This window comes from Sorex fumeus, unplaced genomic scaffold (assembly GCF_029834395.1).
Source record: "Sorex fumeus unplaced genomic scaffold, SorFum_2.1 ptg000034l, whole genome shotgun sequence".
Taxonomy (NCBI): Eukaryota; Metazoa; Chordata; class Mammalia; order Eulipotyphla; family Soricidae; genus Sorex; species Sorex fumeus.
This window is the reverse complement of record NW_026606091.1, coordinates 5,395,264-5,423,123: the sequence shown is the minus strand read 5'-3', so window position 1 is coordinate 5,423,123 and position 27,860 is coordinate 5,395,264. Positions and strand designations below refer to the sequence as shown.

General features: G+C 41.8%; 1 protein-coding gene across 1 annotated transcript; it reads right to left on the bottom strand.

Annotated features, from left to right (window-relative positions):
• Positions 1-3: 3 nt before the first annotated feature.
• SNAPC3 (small nuclear RNA activating complex polypeptide 3) lies at positions 4-22,718 on the bottom strand. The gene is given in 10 exon segments (XM_056117401.1): positions 4-827; positions 1,629-1,736; positions 3,057-3,221; positions 4,532-4,614; positions 5,802-5,951; positions 9,432-9,536; positions 12,236-12,320; positions 21,652-21,664; positions 21,667-21,728; positions 22,364-22,718. Coding segments are annotated over 10 exon segments (1,236 nt in total). The 5' UTR covers positions 22,681-22,718; the 3' UTR covers positions 4-679.
• Positions 22,719-27,860: the final 5,142 nt, after the last annotated feature.

The following is a 27,860-nucleotide window of genomic DNA, read 5'->3' as shown; positions in this document are numbered from 1 at the left end:
AATTAGAAAATAAACAGGCATTATAAACTAATTAAAGAGAGACCTTATTAAGAAATGAGACTTCAGTTTAAATGCTACTTCTATGAAAGTTTAATTGTATATATCCACATCTTTTATTTTCATGCAGAAAGCCTTATTAAATCTGTATGGTGAGCTAATCACTAAGGAGCCCACTGTGAGAATTTGGATTACAACAGTTTTTAATACTGTAAATATGCTCAGCTTCATTTTTATTAGGATTAATGGCTCTTTCCCTAGAAAGCATCATAGCACAAGATGAAGCCCTCACTTCTCTTAAAAGAATTTCATAAATGCGTTCACCACCGGATGTGCCATTAACTAACTTGTCATTAGCAAAATGAACTCTGGACACATCAGCTAGGGAAGCCTCAGATGGACATCAGGATACAGATATATCTGACAAAGGATTTGTATACAAGAAACACTCTTAGAACTTAAAGATGAATCACTTAAAAATGGACAAAAAGCTTTGGAATAAATACTAAAACAATTTAATATATTTCTAAACATAAATACAATCAAATCACTGTTGTAAGAATATCTGATTTGAATTTCAACTAGGGTAACTGCTTCAGGTAAATACTATTCCTCAATGGTATTTCTTGGAAATAGATCATCCAAGCAGACAGTGCTTGCACAAGGGTATATTTTGGTGTTATTAATTAAAGGTTCCAGGATCAACATAAGGATAAGCAAGAAATTCCCCCAGTTTGTTGCCTTCTGAGTCATAGTGCAGCATTCGGAAGCAAACATCACAGAAGAAGCATGGGTCCTCTGGTGCAAAACTGTCATTATTTGTCACCCATCTGTGTTAAAAAAAAAAATACGACTTTTAAAACATGCTATAAATTATGACCCACACAGCATATCATTCTACCTTTATATGTAGACTGAAAGCCCACTGAAAGGCTTTAAAGATAAGCTGAAGACCCAGGGTGAGCTGAATTGGGAATGGACTTGCATGTACACGTTGAAGCCTAGGGTACATCCCTGCATCACATACTCCTCCCACCTCCCTGCCAAGTACCCCTGGAAATGGTTCTCGACGCCTTATTCCCCCCACCCCCTACCAAAAAAAAACCCAAATCTCGACGGCTTCAATAATACACTGCCATTACGTACTTAACCCTCTATCTGAAAAAGCTATAAATTACATGCTACAAACTTTTAACTGACATATGGAAAGAACATGGGCATCTGTATTCAACTGAGATTCTATTTTATGGCCTTAGATTTCTACTACAATGAAAATGCAGTTTTTAGGTCTTAATTCTGCTTCTCATGGTTTCGTTTTGACATTCCTTGATTTTTCTAATGATTGTTTAAAAAAGCGTTTTTGTAGCGAAATAAAAACAAGCTGACAGAAAAATTTTCCCCTCGAACTGTTGACTGGAGACAAGAGAATATGCTCCTGATGACAAGTCGGTCCGAATCTGAGCTGCTTTTGTCTTACTGATGAAAAACATGGTTGCGCATAAGCTAATTTGTGTTTCTTCCCTAGTAGGTAGTACACCTCAAAGCAGAAGTCCTCAAATTCAAAAAAGAAAAGAACTAATGATCAGTATCATTAAAAAATCAGTGCTTCAAAGAAAACAGGTATGACTTACCTGGCTGTGTACATTTTACACACAAAACATTTTCTGGTCCACAGCCAGTGTTTCTTGATAAGAAGGGGATAAAGTTTTCTATCCAAACAGTCATCACGATGCACAAGCCTTTTAGAAGGAAATGAACATATTAACATGCAAATTCTTGTGCACATTATGAACTGACACCAGATCCTACTGCTTTACACCCCACATTTTTATTTACAAGGCTTGCTTTTCATGGGAAGTACTTCTCAGAGCTTGGAAAGTAAATTTTTGGAGACTTGGCCCCAGGGAGACAGCACTAGAGTCAGGGCGCACGTACAGACTCCTCCTGGGAGAGGATCTGAAGGTGTGTGCACTGCATGGCCTCTTAGGTATTACCAGGTGTAGACCTGACTACACAGGTCCCAAGCATCCACTCGCTGCATTCCTGGGCCCTGGCAGGAACTCATCTGGCTTCCCTGGCTGAGCTAAGCACTTCTTGGGGGTGGGGAAAAGATGGAAAGAGACAGGGACTTTCTGGAAGTTATCTGTTCCTCCTGCTGGTATAATATAAACCTGGGATAGGGCAGCAGGTAGGGTGCTTGCCTTGCACAGAGCTGACCTGGGTTGGATCCTCAGTATCCCCGAGTGCCCAGAGCCCTGTCAAGTGACTCCTGAATGCAGCGCCAGAAGCAAGCCCTGAGCATCATCAGATGTGACCCCAAAACCAAAATTTAAAAATGGGGTAATTAATGTTCCACAAATCTCAGAAGGCACACAGTAAGTCTGAACACATATATTTGTCCTTCATAAACTAGTAAGAGTTCCTAAATAAGAAAATGAAAGTCTTTATTCATGATAGATCCAGCTATATAGATTTTTAAAAATATTCTTAAACGGCAGACTCTCTGAAGCTCCCAACTCAGCATTTTTCAGCTGGGGAAGGAGGGTCATGCTTGGAGGTGTTGGGGTGCAGTGTGGGGAAAATACGGTGCCAGGAATCATTAAATCTGGATCTTCCATTCAAGTTCTAGTGCTCTGACACTCAATAATGAGAATTACTACTCAACTTACTCCCAAAACAATGCCAAGAATCTAAAAATAACTCACATTTGTGAAAGCAACGGTTGGCATGTGTGATATACAGAGTGGATGACTCCCATCCGAATAAACAGTCGTCATATACAACTGGAGAAATTTAATTTTTAAAGAATTCAGAGTACTGACCCTCATCTTAAAAACAGAACAAAGGATTCATATGAATGCAGAGTTGATCACTGCATGCGTAGAAAGCTAACATTTTTTCCCCTCTGCTCCAAAGTCTGCAGTGACTACTTTTACTCCTTTAAAGAATATATAAACAGGAGAAGAGGAATAAAAAGTTAACTCCCTGCATTTTCACAAGGAAATGATAAGGAGAGTAAGCAACAACAGTGTTTGGAGTGTTGACACGCACGTACACACCTTATGTCAGTAATGACGACAACATGTTCACAGTCTCCCTGGTGGCAGTACAAGTAAGGGAAACCCAATTTGATGTTCAAGTCATTGAAGGTGAACTCTTCCATTTTGGCAGTCTGGAACTTGCCATAGCCTCGGTCATGGGACTCTGACCACTCAATAATAGTTCTGGGGTGAGGAAAAAGTGAGGAGAGATCAATGATGCACAAACTCTAGAGATGACAGAAAAGTTTGTGACTACAGCCTTTCACAAAAGCCAGCTCACCAGTTAACAGAACAATTGCTATCCTAAGAGGAAAATCAGAGTTTTTACGTACGTAGTGACACATACATAATGGTATAGTTCCTGAGACCCCCATAACAGTCCATGAGGTCAAAGTTATCTTTACAATTCTAAAATTACATCTGCTCTTTTAAACACAAATCATTTTACAAATGACCTGTGTTCTGGAGGTCGCCATGTATCACTTTAAATTGAATGGAAAATGTCTTAACATGAGCCATGCCTCTCATTTTGCTTTAGAAAACAGGGCCATAAGGGGCTTGCCTTACCCACAGCTGACCCCAGTTCAAGCCCCAGCACTGCATATGGTCCCCCAAACACTTCCAGAAGCAATCCCTGAGCCAGCTGGGTATGACTCAAAAACAGAAAACAAAAAAGTTAACATTTAGTGGAATTATTTAAATTAGCTAATATGATGGTTGAAAATAAAATTATAGTCGAAGTGAAATTACATTAGGTAAGAATTTTGTATTCACAGCTAGCCACTCACTTTGGGCAAACAACAGCATACACTGGACAGTAACAAACAAAAAGAACAGTGGTAAGAGCAATAGTATGGCAAGTAGAACACCTGTCTTCCAGGCAACTGACCTGGATTTGATCCCTAGTATACCACATGGTCCCTGAGCCCATCAGGAGTGATTCCTGAGCACGGTCGGGTATGACCCCAAAACAAAAAAAACTGTGAAAAATAAACTATCACCTAATGAAGTTAGTGAAGAATTTAAGAGGGATTTGAGTTTTTCAGATGTAGCAAAGGTCAATACAAAATCCACTATGATTTTAAAAATAAGTAGTAGACTGAAAAAGTAATTGTAGGTAACTGACAAGGATTCAATAATGATCTACGTGTTGTTACAGATTTTGTAGGAAAATACACGGCTCACTGCAGAAAGCACATCTCTTACATACATGGCCCTAGGTTCAACACTGGAAGACAGAACCCCTGACCCTTCGTGCACACTTACACACCCACCTACTATTGCTACTAAAACTACTACTGCTACCATCACGGCCAACCAGATTAGAGAACTGAAAAACAGAATTTTGTTTGACACCATAAAATAAGGAAACAATTTAACAGAATAATTCATGGGTAGAGATCTTTGATGTCCTTTGAGTGGGTTTGTGGGGTTATCAATGCTTTTGCAAATTAGAAATAGAAAAGAATTTGAGATAGTTTTTGAAATCGTACCTGCTCAAATCTCTGCATTCAGGGTATCGTTTATCATTGTAAAAAGTTCCTTCAAAATAAAAGAAGGCTGATTTGTACAAATCCTATGAGAAAACAGGTGACACTGTTAATAATTTCTAATTTAAAATGTCATATATCACAATAATATGAAATGTATAAGATTTATTGTATACATATACACAAACAGAATGGTTTTAAGATGAGAATTGATCTTAATAGATTTAATTAGGAAGATAAACAAAGCATTCAGCAAAGAAAATGATAGTCATACAGAAAATCAGGTAAACATAATGTCCTAAAATCCCAATCAAATGTATTTAAAAAATGTACAATGTGCTGTGCATTAAAGAAAAACTAAGAGAACTGAGTTTGTGGTAGAAAAAATTAGGAAATTAACAAAAATGATTGTGGAACAGAAGTAATTTGAGTGTATTAGGAAGATAAACAAAGCATTCAGCAAAGAAAATGATAGTCATACAGAAAATCAGGTAAACATAATGTCCTAAAATCCCAATCAAATGTATTTAAAAAATGTACAATGTGCTGTGCATTAAAGAAAAACTAAGAGAACTGAGTTTGTGGTAGAAAAAATTAGGAAATTAACAAAAATGATTGTGGAACAGAAGTAATTTGAGTGTACCAAGAGGAAAAGAGAATCAGTGGAGATTTAGGTCTAATTATTATTATGTATCTTTTTGTGGGGTTGTTTTTGGGCCACATCTGGCCACGCCCAGAGAGATTATTCCTGGCTCTGAGCTCAGGGATATCACTTCTGGCGGTGCTCAGGGGACGATATAGGGTGCCAGGTGTGTTGCATGCAACGTCATGTTACCTCCTATGTTTAATTATCATTCATTCTTGAGTCAATGAGCAGAGAAGGAAGCTGAGAACAATGAAGTGTGGTAGGCAGATATAGGAAGAGCCAGGGCAGAATCTATCCCCACATTTTTACAAGGGTGAAAGAGCAAACAGAAATGATGATGCAGGGAAGAGTAGGGATAATTGCAAGTACAGGATATCCTTGGTTATACCATCCAAGAGAGAAACCAGGCTAGGCCTCAGCAGGGGGCTGAGTGAAATGGAAGCTCACAGAGGACAGATAGTCTTGATAAAGGAAAGAGATGATGTAGCAGTTTGATATAACAGTATAATGGTATAAAATACAAAAGTATTCATGCACTTGCTAGAAAAATAATCACTACATTTAGCTTCTTATTCTCATTGAGGGATCTAAAAATAAATAAATAAATAAATAAATAAATCACCTTACTTTGCTGATGTGCTCTGGGGCCTGGTCAGGACTGTTGCTGAATTCCCCACCAATCTGGAGGTCACTGACACAGCAAATTGAATCCCTCAGTTCCGTGAGCTTTTGACTACCCAATACCAATATCGTCTGGTAGGGCTTATGCTCTTTGTGCTAAAAGCCAATGAGTAAATAATTAAATCTCTACTCAGGGGGAAGAACCCCCCCCCAATAATCCTATAATGCTCAGATCTAAACAAAGGACCGGTTGCTTTCATTATAAAGGTAAAGGTAAAGGCCCTCCCGTTGATCGTCGATTTGCTCGAGCGGGCCCAGTAACGTCTCCATTGGAGACTTTGTTGTTACTGTGTCTGGCATATCGAATACTCTCGGTAGCTTGCCGGGCTCTCCGAGAGGGGCAGAGGAATCGAACTCAGGTCGGCCATGTTGGCTGCGTGTAAGGCGAACGCCCTACCCGATTTGATATCCATTAATGACAGATTAAATTCAAGCCTACAATTGTTTACATACCCCATGTGGAATCACAGATCATACTCTGAAAATACCTTTTAATTATTTATTTATTTGGTGGTGGGTGGAACGACGACGGACATGTGGCATGTGGCAGTGCTCAGGACTAACGCTCTAACCAAGTCAGTATTTATACTGTCCAACTACAATCCAGGGCCAGGTTTCAAATAATGAGGGATAATCCTGGTATTTTAGAGTCTACTAGAAGTATTCATACAGGCCAATAATACTAAATCTGTTTACCTGTTTGGCTCTGCCTTTCCCAGGGAAATTCCCAAAAAGGCTGTTCTTACCTCTTTTCTATCTTTGAAACTGTTTCTTTTTTTAATTTAATTTTTATTAAGTTGTTAATGATGGTTTATTACATTCACTATTCCAACACCAATCCCACCACTATTACCCTTCCCACCACCACTATTTCCAATTTTTCCAACCACCACCCAAGCCTCCCCCAACAGCAGGACCTAAATCATTTATTTTGTATTGTTATGAATAATTCACTAAAAATGATCAAAAAATAATTCTTTAGAAGAAAGTGTGTGAAGATTGTTGTATCTCTCCCTGGAGCAACTAAGTCCTTGCATAAGAGATTACTAACATGCTGTTACAGGTTAAGCCTTGTATATTATTATTTTCTTGATCGAGATCCACTACGTCCCATCCAATGTGGTGTGCTACTCCTGGTATATCAGTGGTGTAGAGTATGAAATGTCGTTCTAGGAATTCTAAAATTTTAAATAGGGTGATACAGCAGGAGTTAAATTTTAACTGGATGGTGACTTTGGGGCCCGGAAGCATCTCCGCAGCTTGTTGCTCTCTTTCGAGATTTATTTGTGGGTCTCTGGACCATGGCCAACTAATGAACTTATATGGCACCAGAGGTAATTCATGGGTGTGACTGCCAGGTTCCTGGAAGAACAGGGGGCTTGGGGGAAGTCATCCCCGACTCTATGAAAGCCTGGAGATTTTTCCAAACTATTTCTGGAGCTTCTTCCTGTTGTGGTCTTGCAGCAGGACACTCTGTGTCCCTTCCTCTTAGAAAAGGTAAGTAACAAAAACCAATCTCACTGCCTCTCAAGTTGTTCCTCAGAGACCTCAATCAGTGAAAACATGCTGGGTACACTGTAGTACTGTTGCAATAATCTGAAAAATTTTAGAATCACAACATGCAATGTAATGGTGATAGGAGAAGGGTTCTTTACAAACTATTTGGGGGGGGAGGGGCAGTATCAAGGTTGGAAACCAGCACAGCTCAGGAATAGATGGTGGGTGCTCTAACTCAAGCCACATCCCATCTTTAAACTGAGATTTTTTTTTTTTTTTTTTGCAGCGATGCTGGGGTTGAAGCCAGGGTCTCACACATGTAAGGCCACTTGTGTTTTCTTATTATGGAGGTAACTAGACCTTGAAAGGGAATCCTCCCAAAGGGGATCAGTGTTCCTGTAACAGACCCAAGGAGCTCTCTAAACCCTTATATGTGAAAAGTCTGTGACTGAGATGAGAGTCCTCACTTGATTATGCTGGAACCCTAGTTTTAGATTTTTTTCCAGCCCTAAAACTGCAATAAATTAATACCTCGTTTATAGACATCCATTCTTGGCAGGAGATACAGGTTCATGGTAGAGCACTTGCATTAAGTATGTGAGAACCTGTGATCCCCAGCACCATGCCCCGCCTCAGTCCCTCCCCCAATAAAAGTTCAAAAATGAGTTCCCCATTTTGATATTTTATTAAAGCAGCCTTAATGGACTATGTACCTGTACCCAGCAACAGAACGTTTATACTAATCGAGATGCTAATAATGACACTGTAGCACTGTCCTCCAGTTGTTCATCGATTGGCTGGAGTGGGCACCAGTAATGTTACTATTTTTGGCATATCGAATACGTCATGGATAGCTTGCCAGGCTTTGCCATGCGGGCGAGATACTCTTGGTAGCTTACCAGGCTCTCCGAGAGGGGCAGAGGAATCGAACCCGGGTCGGCTGTGTACTAGGCAAAGGCCCTACCCACTGTGCTATCACTATGGAGTATAATTCCACCTAGTAGCACTTTCTCTTTTAAATTTCTTAGAAATTACCTCATTAAAGTAAATCTATATCTTAACTTCATGTTATAAACACAAAGGTTCAGTTTTATTGGTTTTGTTTTTGAATGGTGTTTTGAGATCTTACTCAAAATATTGGTACTGAATATATCCAGATGCTTCAAGTTTATTATATCTAGGCTATAGGAATAGAATTCTTTTGATTAGAGACCCTAAGAATTCCTGGATTGCTTTGTTCTATTAGCCTTCTGCATTTTAATCAAAGAAGAGCGATCCTTACATAGCTTATTACCCTCTTAAGGATTCTGAATTGGTGAAGAGTGGTCATGCTACTTCATCAGTATTCTGTAAAACCCCAACCAAACAAAACCTTCAAAGAACTCATAAAATTATAGTTAATTATAGACAGCTGGAGCGATAGCACAGATAGCACAGGATAGGGCGTTTGCCTTGCACATGGCTAAACCCGAGTTCGATTCCTCCGCCCCTCTCAAGCCTGGCAAGCTACCGAGAGTATCCCGCCCACACGGCAGAGGCCAGCAAGATCCCTGTGGCATATTCGATATGCCAAAAACAGTAACAAGTCTCGCAATGGAGACGTTACAGGTGCCCGCTCGAGCAAATGAATGAACAACAGGAAGACAGTGCTTTAGTGCTATAGACACATATATTCTTAGTTGCTCCCAGGCACAATCAAATATATATCCTATGCTATAATCATAGTCCCATTAATCAAGAGGTCTGATCCTTCTCACAACATTCCGTAAAAACAACCCAGGAATTTGGGCTGAGCACATGCTTAGCATGTAGAAGCCTGGCTCAATCACTGGCACCACCAGAGCAACCAAGATTGGACTAGACTCCTAGCACCTCAAAACAAAAATCAAGCCCTCAAACCAAAAATCAAAACCAAAATAAAGACCCAAAGACTATAGATGTTATGTAAGATATCCATGTGCTAATATTAGTTCTGAACTCTAGGGATATTAAACATCCAAATTAAATCCCTGGACGAGATAGTCGAATCATCTATGACATCTAAATTATCTATGAAATCTGAAAGATTTTACTACTGACCTTATGAAAAATAACAGGGTACAAGATATTCAATGACAGAATAAGCTCTCCTTCTTCAATCATGTCATCTGGATTTTCAGGCTTTTTCCCCATGGCATGCGACTCCTGGAGGAGGAGAAATAATTTAAGAGACCTTAAATTAGACTCCATGACTTGGGTAAGAGGCAGTGTACAACACTTTCTGTAAACGGGGATTTGAATCAGCCATGTAGATTAATCTCATAACTCTATCAGAAGAAAATTTTTAAAACTTTTATAAGCCTTCGTTTCATCTTCTACAAATAGAAAAACCCAGAAAATACTTAATTTACTGAATTGTAGCTGGGAATGTACATATAGAGATGCCAGTAAGATATTGGCTCTCTTGGATCAGAAAACTGACATACCACAGTGGAGGGGGTGGTGAGAAGGAAGAGGCAAACCAAAAGTGACAAAAGGACAGTGGTGGAGTGTTGTGGGCACTTTGGGGAAAGGGCAGTAAGATTGTACATCAAAATCATAAGCACAAATACTATTTCAACCCTGTTACCTAAACTACAATAAAAAAAAAAATGAAAAAGCCTTTTTCCCTCTGAAAAGAAAGATGGCAGCCGCTTCGGAGTTTTATGGAAAGCCAGGTATGAAACAGTCATGACGGGGCGACTGAAACCTCATGGGAAGGGGGGCGTTCCAGGCTCGTCCTTCACGCCCTACCGAGGTCACCAGTTGCCCCCCCCCCCCCCCCGAGGCTCTCCGGCACGGCCATGGTTCCAGAGCCACAGAAACCAATCTCATAATTACCTGACTCTCGGCAGAAATACTTCCAGGCTTAATAAGTAAAATACCAGAAATCCAAAATCATTTGGTTCTTGCAACCAGTTGTAGAAAACAAATTATTTCACAATGCCTTTTCAGCAGGTCTGATTTGGGGGTGTAAACTCTAAATAATAATGGTGCATCTTTTGTCGAAACAATGAATCTAATCAAAGTAGATAGAGTGTTAACTAGAATTCATCTGCCTCACAGGCATTGGGAGGGTTGGGGGGGCGTTTATTGGGGTTCTTCGTGGTGAAAAATAAGTATTGGTAATGGGAAATGTGTTTGATATTTGCATGACCGAGACTTAAACCTGAAAGCTTTGTAACTTTTCCCACAGTGATTCAATAAATAAATCAATTAAAAAAATATGTATAAAAAAATGAAAAAGCTGTTTAGCAGTAAGTGCTCAGCAACTGATGAAAAAGAGGAGATCAACTAAGGTTGGTGTAACACCATCTATATTGCTGGTATAGGACTGGGGGAGTAACTCAGCAGTGCAGCACTCGCATTCCAGGAACACTGTGCTGAGTTCAATCCCCAGCATCCCTGGGAAGAGGGGTAGAAATTACAATACTAACATGGCATCATTACATATAAATAGAAAAACAACAGTCCATTCACAAAAGAAAAAGAATTTGACAAAAATCACCCTTAAGGAAGCTCAGATATTTCAAGTACTAGTCAAAGAAATTAAATGCACTGTCTTAAATGCCCTCATGAGCTGAGAAAACCACAAACAAAAACCAAAAGGGAATCAGGCTCCTCAATAAGATTTCTCATTAGCAATAATGGTGCAACGAAGGCAGTGTGGTGACATATCTAACACCAAGAAAGAAAAAACTTTCAACCAAGAATTCTGTACTTGGCAAAACAATACCTCAGAGATGTTAGGGACAGACCTCAGTGGTAGTGGGTATACACTGCTCATGAGACTCTAGGTTCAATCCTAGGCACCTTCCCTACCCCCAAAAGGACAAAAAAGAAATTAAGGCATTTTCAAGTAATCAAAACCCAAGGGAATTCATTAGGCTTGCTCAAAATCTTAAAAAAATTTTGAACAGGAGGGAACACATCCTAACTCAATCCATGAAATTAACCAAGTACTTTGATACTAAAACCAGACAAAAACACTGCAAAAAAAAAAAAAACAGGTGAATATTCCTGATGAATGTAAACAGAAAACTTAACAAAATACTAGTAAACCAAATTTAGCAACATCTTTAAGAATTATATACCACAACCAAGTGGAATTTATCCTCACATCACAAAGATGTAGTCCAACACATATAAATCAATGTAGTATACCACACCAATAAAGTAATGAAGAAATCATCTTCTCAGTCGATGCAGAGAAAGCATGTGAAAAAGACTAATAAACTTTCATGATAAACACATGAAATAAACTAAGCACAACAGGTAACTTCCTAAACAAGATACAGGCAACATACAAAAATATTATACTCAATGGTAAAAGACTGATAAGGATGTCACATGTCAAGGCTAAATGTTTTTACACTTCTGTTTTATATATTATTAAAAATTCTTGCCAGAGTAATTAGGCAGAAAAAAAAAGAGAAAGAAATGAGGAAGAGATAAAATGAAAAAGCCTGCAGCTGGTAGTATAACAAAGCTATGGAAAAATGAACCAAAATAATAAACCAAAAATGGTACTGGAGTTAGTAAGTAGATTTGGCCAAGTTGCAGGACAAACCAACATCATATATACAGTCAACATACAAAACAATATCAGCAGTGAGCAAATACATCATTACTTGAATCTACTGGGTCTTGTTCTCCTAAGAGTCCCCAGACCCAATGGAATGTCTCCAGTTTAGGGCCAGGGATATATAACTCAGCAGTTGAGCACTTGCCTTGCATATGTGAGGCCCCGAGTTTAGTTCCCAGACATCAAAAACAACAATAAAAAGCCTCCAGTTTCACCAATACTCATCTAATGATGGAGATTACTGTTTTGCGAGAAAAGGGGAAAAAGATGAGATGCTTACCATCTCATAAGCAAACGTTTCTTGTCTGCAGACCCGATCTATCGTTATGGTTTCTTCACGATGTTCCAGAAATTTCTTTCTAACTCTGTTACAAACACACACAAAAACATACATTTCAATATTCTTTACTAGGCTTTTCAAAATATTTTCATTTTATTTAAAAAAAATTGTTTTTCCCGGCCACATGGCACAGTGCTCAGGGTTTACTCCTGGAGGGACCTGGGGACCATATGGGGTGTTAGGGATAGAACAGATCTGCTGCTTGCAAGGCAAGTGCCCTACCCACTGTATAATCTCTCCAGCCCTAGTTTAAAAAAATTTTAAACGAGAACTTCTAGAGTTAGGTCCTAAAACATTATTTTATTCTCTGGTGGAACAAATGATCAAATCCAGGCCTTAAAATAAGCGAGGCATGAATTTTGCCACTCAACTACACTCCAGGACCTCAAAGAAATCTTTAAATAGGCAATTTTTCATATTGAATAATTTTATTTACTTTAATGTTTAATCTAATTTTGGACTAAAAAGTCTGAAAAAGAAAAAATCTCCAAGGATCTCTTTCCTGAATTTACCTAAGTGACATCTTTCCTAACCACAGAATAATTACAAAGATCAGGAAATTAACACCAATACAGTATTAACTATCCATCTTTGTTGGAGTTCAAAGACATTTTAATTTATGCTCCAGAGTTTCCTTAATGTGCTGAGCACATGCTTTTGTACACTGTATACTGGAGGACCAGGTTCCAGTACTCCAAGGAGTGACGCCTCCTACACAAATCAGAGTCGGGAGTGAACCTTGACTACTATCAGGAGTGGCAAAAAAAGGAAAGGAAAAAGAAAAAGAGAAGGAAGGAGAGAGAGATCCCTGAAGTCAATATCCTATCTATCTGAGATATCACAATTTATTTCTCCTTTTCCCTGCAAGGTCCACCCCCCCAAAAAAAACCTCTTTATTCTTTTATTATTTTGACACATTTTGGGTGGGGTGGGATGGGTGTAACCACGCATGAGGCAGTCTCACTGATCGATTATTTTGTAGAATGTCCTTCAATTAGGTTTGATCTGTTTCCTCACGACTGGACTAAGCTTAGGCAACTTTTAGGCAAGAATATCTAGGAGAACAATGTCCTCCTTAAGTCCTTTCGTTATCAACAGGCTCAAGATTAAGTAATATCCTTTTACTGGCAATTAATCTAGACTAATTTTTCAGCCAGGCTCTTGACTAACGAAACTCTTTGTACTTGGCAGTATATGGAAAAACGGTCCTCTGAATCTAGGCAAATCTTGTTAGTCTTCAAACTGTCATTCAGGATTTTGAGCAATGATCTGCAGATTTCATCTGCGATATTAAACGGACACATCAGTACCCCTCTGTTTCCCTGCCAGCTTTTTTCACTGCTATTAATGAGAAAGAAGAGTTTCTTCTTCTTTGGCTTGTGGTCCTTACCCAGCTGTGCAGAGGGCTTACTCCTGGCTCTGCTACTGGAAAACTTGGGGGGGGGGGGGGTGAACGACACGGGACAATGGGGGACGACATCGCTATACTATCTCTCCAGCTCCTCTTTTTGTTTTCAGGTCACAGTCTGCTGAGCTCAGGGCTTACCCTGGGTTCTATGCTCAGAGATCACTCTATTTGGTGCTCAGGGTACTGTATGAGATGCTGGGGGTTGAACTGTGCTTGGCTGCAAGCAGAGGAAGTTGTGTGTATCATAAACCATGGGATCTTGAGCCAGCGAGTCAGATCAAGAACAAAACCTTTACCCCGCAAAGTCCCCCATTCTGTACAAGCTTAACACAGTGCCAAATGGCAAAGAAAAGTAGTTAAAAGACCAAGGCCCATTTTTACCGAGAGAGAACCCCTTCCCACCAAACAAAAAGCACCCCATGATAAATCTGATGAGGCAACAAATGGATACAAGGTGCATTTGCTCTTACAGGAAAGGTAGCATCTGCTTTTTAGATTTTGCTTTGCTGAATCCTTCTTCATTTTTGTCTCCTAATGAAAATTATAACTTTATAAAAGAATAAAAACATATATGAAAAAAAATCCCTGAACATATATACAAAAAAGTTAATACTAAATGAGAACATGTATCAACTGATAAAGAACTCGATTTGAAAATCCATAATGGGTTATTTGACTAGAATACTAAGGAAATGAAAAGAACAATATCTGCTATTACATAATTGTCTGAAAATAGTAAATGAAATACTTCTTGGGAGTATCAACAGATTTTATCAGACAAAAATGCAATGCTTTCATCATGACCAAAGATTACTAAATTATGAAGTATGTAACTGAACATAACAGGAATTTCACAGAGGAAAAGGGAAAAATCCACAATGTGGCTCATACGGGCAGAAGGTGCTTATTCTCTCATGAAAGAGTGGATCACAGCAGGCGTCAAACCTGCTTTGTAGAGGAAAAAACTCCAATGCAGTTCTTTTTTATGGTCCATGTAGCTGCGAGAGTGGAAGTAGAAATACATGGTGACTAGCAGAACTATGTGAACGAAATATTCACTATACAGAACACACGTTACATTGGTCTTTACACACTGTAAAATCTGGAAAAGAGAGAAATCCAAAATCTTGAGTCCAAAATCCTCCAAAACCTGGAAGTTTGAATTAATTGTCCAGTGGACACAAGAGACACAAGCTTGCCAGAAAATCTAACTGATGTTGGATCTTTGATGTTGAACCAGTGAAAAAAGGTATAGAATCTCCAATCAAGGAGGAAATCAAGCTGTTGACTGTGATTTTAAAGAACATTAGACCTGAAGTAAGTGTCCCTAAAGTTCCTATATCTGTCCTCTGAACTGGTTGTTCCAAACCTTGACTGATTCCTCCTATACTTGTGCATTCCAAATCTCATGCAGATAAGACTACAAATGTAACAATACATCTACAAATATAACAACTTAATAAAGACATAATGAGAATATAAAACCTCAAAATACAGAAGTAAACATAGAAGACAAGCTTATGGATGCAGGTCTATTTTGGGGGATTCAACTCTAATAGCTAAGGTAACAACAGCAATGATATACAAAAGATACATCAAATTAAAAATCTCATTTGCAGTGAAAACAAATACCACAAAAATAGAAAAGGTGGAACTCGATAATACGGTGGTTAATGTGGACGGCTTGATGCCTTGCAGAGGGTCAACCTAGTACAATCCCCAAACACGACAAATGATCCCCCACACAATGCCAGTAATGATCCCTGAGCATAGAGCCAGGAGTAAGCCCAAAGCATAGCTGGGCTTACCATAGCCCCCAACACAAAAAAGGGGCTCTACCTCCTATGGAGAAGGTATTCATATATCCAAAAAGGAATATCCAGAATAAATAACATACCCTTCAACAAGAAAAAAATTGTGAAAAAAGTGCACTCAGTTCTGAAAGCAGGTAAAGTAATATACATGATAACCTTTCAGTACCAGCATTGCAAACCATCATGTTTAAAATGAGAGAGGAGGAGAGAGGAGCGGGGAGAGAGAGGGAGAGAGGGAGGGAGAGGGAGAGAGGGAGAGAGGGAGAGAGGGAGAGAGGGAGAGAGGGAGGGAGAGAGAGAGAGAGAGAGAGAGAGAGAGAGAGAAAGAGAGAGAAAGAAAGAGAAAAAGAGAAAGAGAGATAAGTGCTTGCCATAGAGGAAGGCTGGAGGGTTGGGGGGGGGGGAACTGGAGACTCTGGTGGTGGGAAATGTACACTGAAGAGATAGGTATTGGAACACTGTATGACTGAAACCCAATCATAAACAACTTTGTAACTATGTATCTCAAGGTAATTCAATTAAAAAATGTGCAGACTCAACAGGCACTTCTCCAAGGACAATGTTCAGGGCCAGAGAGGCCGGGGTGGAGAGCGCTCTTGGCCTGTGGGAAGCCGTGATTCACTTCCCTGCACCACAAGGTCTCCTGAGCACCAGCAGGCATGATCCCAGAGCAGAGTTGGGGACTGCCAGATGTGACCCAAATTCTAACCCTCTCCCCCCCAAAAATCAAAGAAGACATACAGAGGACCAAGAAGCACATAAAAAATGTTTATCACTTAATTATCAAAATATAAGCAAAATGAGCATCTCAGATATTGACACATATTAAAAAGATACTGTTGGCAAGGGTACAGAGAAAAAGGAGACTTCATACACTGTTGGTGGGGCTGGAAACTTAAAATAGCCACTTTGTAAAGCAGCATCTAGAGTCCTCAGAAAGTTAGAAACAGGGTCAGTTTATAACGCAGCCTCTTAACTATTAGTAGGAAGAATATGAAAACATTCCTCTACAAAGATATACACTTGTATGTTCATTGCAGCATCACTCAGAACAGCCAAGCCTGGAAACAACCTAAGAACCCACTATCAGATGAGCAACTCAAGAAAAGATGGTCTGTATCTACGATGGAGTATCATCCAGCTATAAAATACATAAAATCTTGCCATTATACACAACATAGGAGGAAGAGAGGGGATTGTGCTAAGTGAAATAAGTCAGAAGGGGTCGGAGCAGGGAGACAGCTTTGAAGAGCTAGAAGGTGTGGGGAAAGGGATGGAGCTCAATCCTTAGCACCGGTGGCCCCTGCACCACCGAACCAGAGCAGCAGCGAGTGGCTGGACCAAGCACTGGATCATCCGGCCTACACTTCCAGGGGCCCCCCTGAGCACGTAAGCATTGCACCATGCCCCTCTCCTAAGAAATCAATCCCCCAAAGATGCAAGGTCTTATCATTTCACTCACATGAAGAATAAACAAAGAAAACAAAAACAAAATCTTGGATTCTAACAACACAACTGTGGTTATCAAAGGAGAGTGCGGGGCGAGGGGTGTAGGTGACGTGTCCTACAGGATCATGGCAGAAGACAGTGGGTAGGTGTGACAGAAGACGCACCCCTAAGACCCATAGTGCTGTAGACCAGTGTCAACCTCAACCAAAACAAACAAGAGAGACAGAGTGATTATTGGGGGAGAGTGGGGGGGAGGGGGGGGAGAGAGAGAGAGAGAGAGAGAGAGAGAGAGAGAGAGAGAGAGAGAATTATTGGTCTCGGTGAGCCTCTGCAGGGGTTCTTCAAACAGAGCCAGTGTCAGGCAGTTGAGAGAATGGGGCACTCCCCACTCCTGATGGTCAAAAGTATTTCTAGCTGCATCTTTCTGTATGTTTACGGAATCCCCAGTGGAATATGGTCCCAATAAATCAAGTGCCTTTATCTCAATTCTATCCCATTTTCGAATGTATACCTCTGATTGTATTAGGTTCTTGTTCATTATGTCATTTTGAAAACAAGGGATGGAATGAAAATACAGTGGGTAGTGTGTTTGCCTTGCCAGCAGCCAACCTGGGTTTGAACCCCAATCCAGGTTCAATCCCCGATAATCTGTACAGTTCCCTGAGCACTGCCAGAAGTAATTTCTGAGTGCAGAACCAAGAGTAACCCCTGTGCATCGCGGGTGTGACCCCAAAAAGCAACAAAACCCCACAAAACATCGTGGACGGAGATTTGGCATTTATACTTTTATTACAATGGCTACCTTATATTTGTATTTTTAATGCCCTCAGATTTCTATCTTCTTATTTAACCGTTCTTTTATCTAGCCTGTCAAAGAGTTTGGGCCTTCCCCCTATTATTTAAAATCTATCGTTGACACAATCATTTCTCATTCCAGTTTTTGGAATGCAATACTGTTTTATTATAACATACACTACACCCAGGCTATTAAGTGTATGGTAACACTATTGTCACTGTCACTGTCCTCCCATTGTTCATCGATTTGCTCGAGCGGGCCCAGTAACATTGTGAGACTTGTTACTGTGTTTGGCATATCGAATACATCACAGGTAGCTTGCCAGGCTTTGCCGTGCAACGAGATACTCTCGGTAGCTTGCTGGGCTCTCCGAGAGGGGTGGAGGAATCGAACCCGGCTCTGCCAGGCTGGCTGCATGCAAGGCAAATGCCCGACCCACTGTGTTATCGCTCCAGTCCATGGTAACACTAAATCTAAATAAGGAACTAAATCTAAATAAAACAACATATAGACCTTAATTTAGAAATACTCTCTTCACTGATGGTGAAAGTGTCTGACTTTCCCGACCTTTGGAAAAAACAAGACACATCTCAAAATACTAGGAATTGAGCTTCCACAGAATCCAGCCATCCCACCTCTTGGCATCTATTCCAAGGACCCAAAACCTCTATTCAGAAAAGGCCTTTGCATTCCTAGGTTCATAGCAGCACTTTTCATGATAGCCAAAATCTGGAAACAATGCAGGTGTGGTTCTGGAATGTTTTAAGCAAGAAACCCTACCATTAACAGTAAACCATGGTATCTAAAATAAAATAATTTAGAAAATGTTTATTGCTTAAAAATACCACCATCATCACCACCTGAACCTCCACAGGTTGTAATCTTTTAACTGGTGGGAGTCTTATAAAAACACAAGATCCTTGAAAATAAAACAAGATGCACACATATTTGTGCACTTACTGAAAAATTTTCTAGTCATTACTTGGTCCGATAAAAACCGTTTCATCTTATTAACTAGAACAAAAATGCTTTGCTTATAATTATCACTAAAATTCAATCTTCAATTTCTAAAAATCACATCCTCAGGTTTAGGATAGTTAGATTTATTTCATTCATTCCGTAAATATCTACAGTCTCCCTATTAGGAGTCAAAATTCTAGGAAAAGCATGAGTGACAGATGTAGCTTAGAGAACCTTTAACTCTAGCTAGGAAGACAGAAAACTGAATGTCTGATTAGGGGACCTAAAGAGAGTGCTGAGTCCTTAATACTCAAAGGACAGAATCTGACCAGGGAACAAGGAGAAAAAAGGTTCTAAGGAAGGCCTTCAGGGGAAAAACACATTTGCACATTTCAGCAACTGAAAGCAGCGCAGTGTTCCGAGGCAATGTGGAGATTAGACATAAAAAGATCAGCTAGAGCCACTGTAGAGGCGCTTGTGAATTACATAAAAATGACTTTTGGAATTCACTGACTGCATTTTTGAAAAGAAAGCTACATTATAATCTCAAAAAAAAAAAAAGGCTTTTAGTAGAGTGGCTTTTAGTAAGACTCTTTCCTTGCACCAGGCAGACCCAGGCTCAATTCATCGCAGGGCATATGGACCCTGGAGCACCCCCAGGAGAGATTCCCCAAGCATAGACCCAGGAATAAGGAACAAGCACAGGGAGTTCTCCCACTCCTCCACAAAGACTTTTGCTTAGAACCCACTCAGAGTTAGTTTGTGTTTGTTTGGGAACCACACCTCCAGCTTAGAGTTTGGGAAATCCTCTGAGCAATGCTTAGGGGACCATATTATAAGGTGCTGGGGACAGAAATACAGTCCTTTAAGATCTCTTCCCACCTCCCACCCAAGCCATTAAAAGGTGTTAAACAAGAGAATGACACAATCAGTAGTGCACAGTAGAAAGAGACAACTAATTAATCAAGAACAGCTGACAATGAGAGTAAAGCAGTAAAATACACTTAAAGCCTGAAGTCAAACAGCCTGCAAGGACTTTAAAATACTGGAAGGGTTCAAGGTAATGTAAGAGTGTAAGACGAACTGAGCTCACTCTCTTGAGAGAGAGAAATCTGTCTTTGACCCTGGTGCCCAGAATGTGAGCCCCTTCGGCAGCTAAGATGGAGGCATGTTCACATGGCAGAAAAGCAGGCTGTGTTTTTCTGCCAAGTGAGCTTGGCAGAAAGCAGGATGTGTGCTCATCTGGCAATGGGCAGGATGTGTGCTCACTTGGCAGAAAAACAAGACACACGATGCAGGGGGGGATCAATGAAGAGGGGAGCCTATCGCTTAGCACCTACATCAATCAATCAATCGTTTAACCACGTTGTCTAACTACTCTGTTTATATTTTTTTTTACTATTGTTTAACTGTCTCATCTCTGGTTTCTTATTTTTTGGAGGGGGAATTTCTATATTAACCAATGTTTATCTATTGTCCTACTAACAGTCCTATTTTGTAATCAATAGATTGCTTTGCTAACCGCTTATCTTTAGCTTCTGTATCCGGCCAGATTGCTCACTTAGCCTGCAAATGGGAGATGATTCATGTCCATAAAAAGCTGAGAAAATAGTTTGGGGGGCTGCTCTCCTGTTCAATTCTGGGCACAAGGAGAACAGTCGCTGATAGCTAAGAAAGAACTCTTGACTTAAACTTTGCCAAGTGCGCCTCGATCCCTCCGCCTGTAACAGTAAGTGTATCTATTCCCTAAGGAAGAGCTGGGTAGAGATAATGTGGAAAGGAATCTTAGGATGTCAAACATGGAGGACTCTTGGGGTCTTACAGCTGGTAAGGTACTGGTCTTGCATTATGCAGAGCTGGGTTCAATCCATGGCATCCCATGTGGTTCCCTGAGCAGGGCCAGGAGTGATGCCTGCAGGGCCAGGAGTAATCCCTGTGCATCACAAGGTGTGGTGTCAAAACAAAAACAAACAAACCATGGAGGTCAAACAAACCAGAGCATCTGAACAGATGAGGAGAAAGGATTTGGCAGCTATTACATAAGAAAAAGAAACCAAGGTAGAGTTGAGATGCCTGCCTGAGTTTTTGAGGTGGGATTAAGTATGTTCTGCAGTCAAGAGGCCCAAATCTGATTTCCTGAGGGGCGATGATGCCAGGAGTGAGCAGCACCAAGGGAGGTACCCAAACAAAATCAAGTAATAAATCTGAGTATGAACTAGATATTAGAGGTCGTGTGTGTACTGTTAAATTTCTTAGGAGTAATAACTGCTGAAGAGAATGCCTTCAGGGGCTGGAGCGATAGTACAGCAGGTAGGGTGTTTGCCTCGCACGCAGCGGACTGTAGCTAACCCAGGTTTGATCTCTGGCATCCCATGATTCCCCAAGCACCGCCAGGAGCAATTCCTGAGTGCAGAGCCAGGACTATACTCCTGTGCATCACTGGGTGTGATCCAAAAAGCAAAATAAATAAATTTTTAAAAAAAGAATAGCTTCAGAAATTATATGCTAATATTTTTAGGGATATATCTTTTTTTTTTTTTTTTTTGCTTTTTGGGTCACACCCAGTAATGCACAGGGGTTACTCCTGGCTCTGCACTCAGGAGTTGCTCCTGGCGGTGCTCAGGGGACCATATGGGATGCCGGGAATCAAACCTGGGTCGGCCGCGTGCAAGGCAAACGCCCTGCCCGCCCCCTCCCCACCATCTCTCCAGCTCCAGGGAAAAATTTTGATGTCTGCAGCATACTCAAGTCTAGTAAGAGAAAAACTTAGTGCGTTCCCCAACCACAGCTAAGACAAATGTGAGTAAACGTCAACAAAGGTTGAATCCAGGGGGTGTCATATGCATGATAACAATATAATACCTTCATTTCGGGGGGATAATATCGAAAGAAGTTTTAATGAATAGGCATAAAATGGAAGTCCTCATACCCCAATGTGACGGCTCCGTATCCTCTGGGATAACTTCTGGATCCTCCCCTTCCTTGAGGCAGTTCAGTTTATCAAGGCTAAAGCAAAACAAAAAGAAAAAGCAATCAACCAGGATCAACAGGATTTTGTCCTAAATTTACATCACTGAATAATCAAGTCTGGGGAGAAAAATCTGGCAGGCCTCTCAGAGAAGTCCATATTCAAAGCGGGATTTTCCTACGGCTTATTCTACGAAGAACAGAACACAGGCTGATTAATGAAGGGCTAAGCAGTGTTAAAAGTTCTTTTGGATTTTCTCTCCAACTAAGGCACGCCTGGGGAGATGTGGGAATAGCATGCCCAGGGAGTCCACTGAAACACATCCGTCCAGCCTCACCAATCACTAAAGCTTCTCCATTGTCAGAGTCTGTCAATGCCGGGTACACGTCGCTGTCACTTTCTATTAACCGGGGCTTAAAAACCAGCGAACATCAAACCTCTCGATCCTGCCCCTCGCGGGAACGGTGCATTCTGAGCACAGGGCTGCTGGCGTTTGGGGAAGGTTCCAGCAGGCTGAAAGCTTGCTTGCAAAGGGCGATCTTTCTACCCTGGGCTTTTTTCCCAGGATAGAAAGGCACCCCGCAAGGTTGAGCCGACCCGTCTGGCTCTAAGGCAGCAGCACCCCGGGGATTGGCCCGAAAGAGCAAAGAAGACCCTTCGACAGCGCACTTACCCGCACACCGCCCTCAGCTCGGCGGCCGCTTCCAAGCTGCAACCCAGATCCCGGGCCACCGAGGCATCCTCCGGGCCGGAGTCCTCGCCCCCTCGCCCCCCGGGGACCGCGGATGCGGGCGGATCTCTCAGAGCCAAGTCCCCGGCCCCACGCAGCCGGCTACGCCACAGCTCCCCGAAGGCTCCCACGTGGAAAGCGCGCGTGTTAAGCTCGGGAAACTCGTACTCTGGAAAGTTGCAGCCGCCCCTGGTGGACATGGAGTCCCGCAGGTCATCCAGCCCGCTGCACGTCGAGCCGAGCCGAACGCCTTCAGCCATGTTCGCCCCACTCCCTTCCCGGCAAAAGTCGGGCGATCAAGGCCTCGCGGAGTGTGCTGGGACTTGTAGTTCGAAGAGGGCTCCCAGTGGCAGGCCGCAGGGCAACCCGAGCGGGGAGAAAGACTACATTTCCCGGCAGCCCCCGCGCCGGGCCCGCCCCCGAGGGGCGGGGCGCCACGAGCCCCGGAGCGCAGGGCTGCGAGCATTGTTCTCGGCTCGCGCCGGTGCGGAGAGGGAGAGCGGTTGCGAGCCCGGGTGTCAGCTCCGCCTGCCAGACCGCGTTCCGTGCTCGGGTTACGTAGTACCGCTCTCCGCTAGGGGGCGCTCCCTCGCCGCACCTTCGGCCCCGCCCTTGGCTATTCTCCCTGGGAGGTGCGCGATTTTCCCCTGACTACCCCTAACCTGCGACTATTGCCGATTTGCCGTCCCCTTGGAGGTGAGCATCCGCGCCTAGGGGGCACGACTGGCGCTCCAGGTCCGCATCCTTCAGAGCCTTCCCAGGTTCCTGTGTGCACGTAACGCGCTTCACACAGCCACGTGTTTATTGAGCATCTGCTACGTAGATGGCAATATACCGTATTAACCCGACTGCGCATGGAAAAAAGGGAACAGATCCAAAGCCAGGGTCATCAGCTCCTAGGAGACTGCTGAGAACGGAGTTCACTGCTAGCATATAGAAGCAGGTTCAAACTCAAGTGGCCCAGGCCGCAAATGGAGATTTCTATCCATCACTCAAGCCACAGGGGATAGATACAGCAGGACACGCAAGATAAACCATGGCCATTTATTGGGATATAATGTATGTGTTATAAACTTCATCCAGGGCTGGAGCGATAGCACAGTGGGTAGGGCGTTTGCCTTGCACGCGGCCGACCGGGGTTCGATCTCCGGCATCACTTATAGTCCCCCAAGCTCCGCCAGGAGTAGTTCCTGAGCGCAGAATCAGGAGTAAACTCTGAGCATCGCTGGGTGTGGCCCAACAAAGAAACAAAAAACAAAAACAAATAAACTTCATCCGTTAAAGAATTCACGCAGTGGTGGTTAGTGTGTTTGCAGGAATGGTGGTGTTGGGTGGTGCCTCACACGTGCGCGGCAAGGTCTCTCTCACTGAACCACACCCCAAGTCCAGAACTTTGAAAAGAAGCACCTTATATTTTAGTTGTTAGTTCCAGTACTCACACGCTCCTAAACCAACTCAATCACGATTAATTAATTAGTTAATTAAGTTGGTTTGGGGTCATACACATTGGTGCCTGGGGTTTACTTCTGGCTCTGAATTCAGGGATCACTCCTGGTAGACTTGGGGACCATATGGGCTGTGCGGGGATCAGACCCGGGCAGATACTGCAAGGCAAACACCCTACCGGATGTACTATCTGGCTTCTCAACCACTATTTTGTCTCTGTAGATTAAACCTATTTTAGGCGTTTGATGTATGAGTGGTATTTTGTGACTGGGTTCACTTAGTTTAGTGTTTCACGGTTATTCATATTGCAGTAAGCATCAGTACTTCATTCATTTTAGGACTGACAATAATGTATTGCATAACGATACTGTCTTTTCATCAAAACTGTTTCTTCCGGGGCTGGAGTGATAGTACAGCGGTTGGGGCGTTTGCCTTGCACGTGGCTGACCCGGGTTCCATTCCCAGCATCCCATATGGTCCCCTGAGCACAGCCAGGAGTGATTTCTGAGTGCAGAGCCAGGAGTAACCCCTGTGCATCGCCGGGTGTGATCCAAAAAAGAAAAAAAAAAACCCAAAACCAAACCTGTTTCTTCCTCTGAATTGTTATGAATAATGATCCTATAACATTCACATGCAAGTTTTTATGCTGTTACACTTTCACTTGTTTGGGGGAAACACGTAAAATTGCTGAGCCACGTGGAACTCTGCTAAACCATTTGAAGAAATGCCCATCTGTTTTGTTCAGTGGCTGCCTCGCTTTACACTTTCATCAAGAGCGTCTGAGAGTTCTTATGTCTCCACATCCTTGCCACACTTGTTATTATCTGACTTTTTAAAATTATAGCCATCCTAGCGGACTCATGAAGTATTTTGTGGGTTTGATTTGCATTTTCCAGATGACTAATGATACTAAGTATATTTTCATATATTTGTGAAATACTTGCATGTCTTCTTTGAAGAAACTTCTAGTCCTTTCGCCATAATTTTGTTTTCTGTCAGTACCACAGTTGAAGTCAGGTCCTTAGGTAATTCATCACTGAGTTATATCCCCAACCACTCTTTGTCCAGTTTTTAGTTATCTATTTTTATTGAAGTCTTGGTATTTTTCAGTACGTTGTCATAAGAGATGTTGTTTTTATTTTATCTACCTTTCTTAGAATTGACCCCCACCTTCACCTGCCACTTCTCCTTCTGATCCTCATTTGTCTGTCAGTCATAGAACTCTTCCTACTCTGGCCCTAGTAATTGGCTCAGGGATGAGCCTGTGACTCAACTACAGCCAATCAGTTTCTCGTAAGGTTTTCTCTTTATGCTAAGAAATGGCCTTCTCTTCTGAGGCTCTAAAGAGGTACAGTAGACTTAGCTTATGTTGGCCAATGGAAGAGCTAAAAGGAAGTAAGAAAGCCAAGTGCTTAATAAGCAAAGAAGATCGAAAAAGAAGACATCTGGGGCTGGAGCAATAGCACAGCGGGTAGGGCATTTGCCTTGCATGCGACCAACCCGGGTTCGATTCCCTGCATCCCATATGGTCCCCTGAGCACCTCCAGGGGTAATTCCTGAGTGCAGAGCCAGGAGTAACCCCTGTGCATCGCCGGGTGTGACCCAAAAAGCCAAAAAAAAAAAAAGACATCTGATTTGGAACCCTTATGGCTAAGACCCATCTTTTTCCCTTAGATCTGCCATCATGTGAAGCAGTAATGTTTCTTTTTCTTTCTTTCTTTCTTTCTTTCTTTCTTTCTTTCTTTCTTTCTCTCTTTCTTTCTTTCTTTCTTTCTTTTCTTTTTTAATCTTAGTCTGGTTTGAGTTGGATGCTTACAATCTAAATAAGAACAAATACTTCCTGGGGCTTGTAAGACTTGGTCCAAAATCTCAGCAGGGGGAGCTCTCATGCCAAAAAAAAAAAAAAAAAGGAAGTGGTCACTTTAGGTGAAAGGATTCAACATTTCTGAGGATTTATTATAACGGATCTCAGAGTGGAGACCACAGTGGTTCCTGCGTAGCATCAGGGAGGGGCAGGACTGGAAAGAGAATTGCAGAGGAGGGTGATGAATTGTGGCATTTGGGAGCTTGTGATGTGCAGACTTCAGACAGCTGAGGATGAAGAGCACCAGCACCAGCTCCTGCACCAGCAACCACCACAATCTGGCATTTCATTGAGTTTTCCCGGCAATAACCCTTCTTTGAATAAGGCAGTGGGGTTCCAGAATACTTACTGTAATATAAAATTAATTTTGAGGGCCTGGAAGATCCAGGGAAGGACTGCATGCTTCACATTCAGGAGTTGGCGGTTTGATTCTTGGCATCAGATGGGCCCTCGAGCACCACTGGGAGCTACCTACAAGCATTGACCTGGGAATGAGTGGGATATAGCTCTGGGCAGAGGGTGGGCTGGGATGCGGCCCAAAATAATTTGAAAAAATTTTAAGTTAAAAGCATTTGAGAATAGGGTTTCTTCTTGTTGTCGCTGCTATTGTTTTTGGTTTGGTGTTTGGGCCACAGCCAGTGTTGCCAGTGCCTGGGTGACTGTGTGAATCCCCTGCATGCAAAGCTAATGAGCTATCCCTTGTCTAAGAGAATAGACTATTTTTAAATTTTTTCATTAATTAATATTATTTTTATTATTTTTATTATTATTTTTTATAACACCTTGAGGTACAGTTGTAGACTTACAAATTTTTGTGCTTGGGTTTCAATGATCGAGTACCCATCCCTCCACCAGTGCCCATTCTCCACAACCAATGATCCCAGTATCCCTCCCACCCCCCCATCCCCCTCATCCCACCCCACCTCTGTGGCAGGGCATTCCCTTTTGTTTTCTCTAAGAGAATAGACTTTTAAAAATTATTATTGTTGGGCTGCAGAGATACAGTGGGTGAGGTGTTTGCCTTTATGCAATGACCTGGTTGAATCCCCAGACCCACATATGGGTTTACTCCGAGCCCTGCCAAGAGTGATCCATAAGCACGGAGCCAGAAGTAAGCCATGAACACAGCAGGTATGGCCCCCAAACCAAATGCATAAATATATATGCATCTGTAATAATTATTATCATTATCAAACTCCATTACTACTTAAATGCAGTGCCTCAGGGACCAAAGAGATGACTCAATAGACTGAGCTCATGCCTCATATACAGGAATCTTGGAATCCCCAGCACTGCATAATTCTTTGAGCGCCACCAGCACAATACCCAGCACAGACTAGCCCCTGAGTACCACTGGGTATTGGCTGAAGCTTCAAAAGAAGTAAGTACAGACTCTCCCCAATGAACTCAATAGTCATAAATAACCCTCCCCACAACCAGGGGATTGACTAGAAGTGGGCAACAGATATTGTCATTAAACTACATCTCCCATTTATTCTTCTAAGGGCCCACCTATCTTTCATTTATTTTCTTTTTTTCTGCTTCCCTATTAAGTCATTTCTTTTTCCCATAAAAGTAGTTTCTTTTTCCCTTTCTCCTTTTAAGAGGGTATATGTTCTTAGAAAAGATATAAAGCTCCTTATTTGGGAGGGAAAAAAAAGGACGATAGATGTTCAAATTTTGCATTAACATTTTTCCTACAAACTATTGCATAATATATTTGTCAATAAAAATCTCTCTTTTCTCTTGTTAAACTAGCATTTGTCAGTCAGTTAAATTCATCAGTCCCTAATGACTGAACTTAAAAGTTTAGAGAAAAGGTTTTCTCTTTGTCATAAGGTAAAAATATTGTTTGGAACTGTGACAAAATTGGCCACAGGAAGTGTATTAGACCTAGCCCTTCAACCAGATAGCAGCAGAATTAGGTAGAAAGGGTCCAACGTCCTAGAACAGGTATTCCCCTATACCGGTCAATGAACTTTGTATAGTGTGTTTTGGGGTTGTACCCAGAAGTGCTTAGGGATTACTCCTGGCTCTGCCTTGAAGGATCGCTCCTGGTGGGGCTCAGAGGACCATATGGAATGCCAGGGATTGAACCCATGTGTACCGTACTCCTATCTGTTGTTCTAT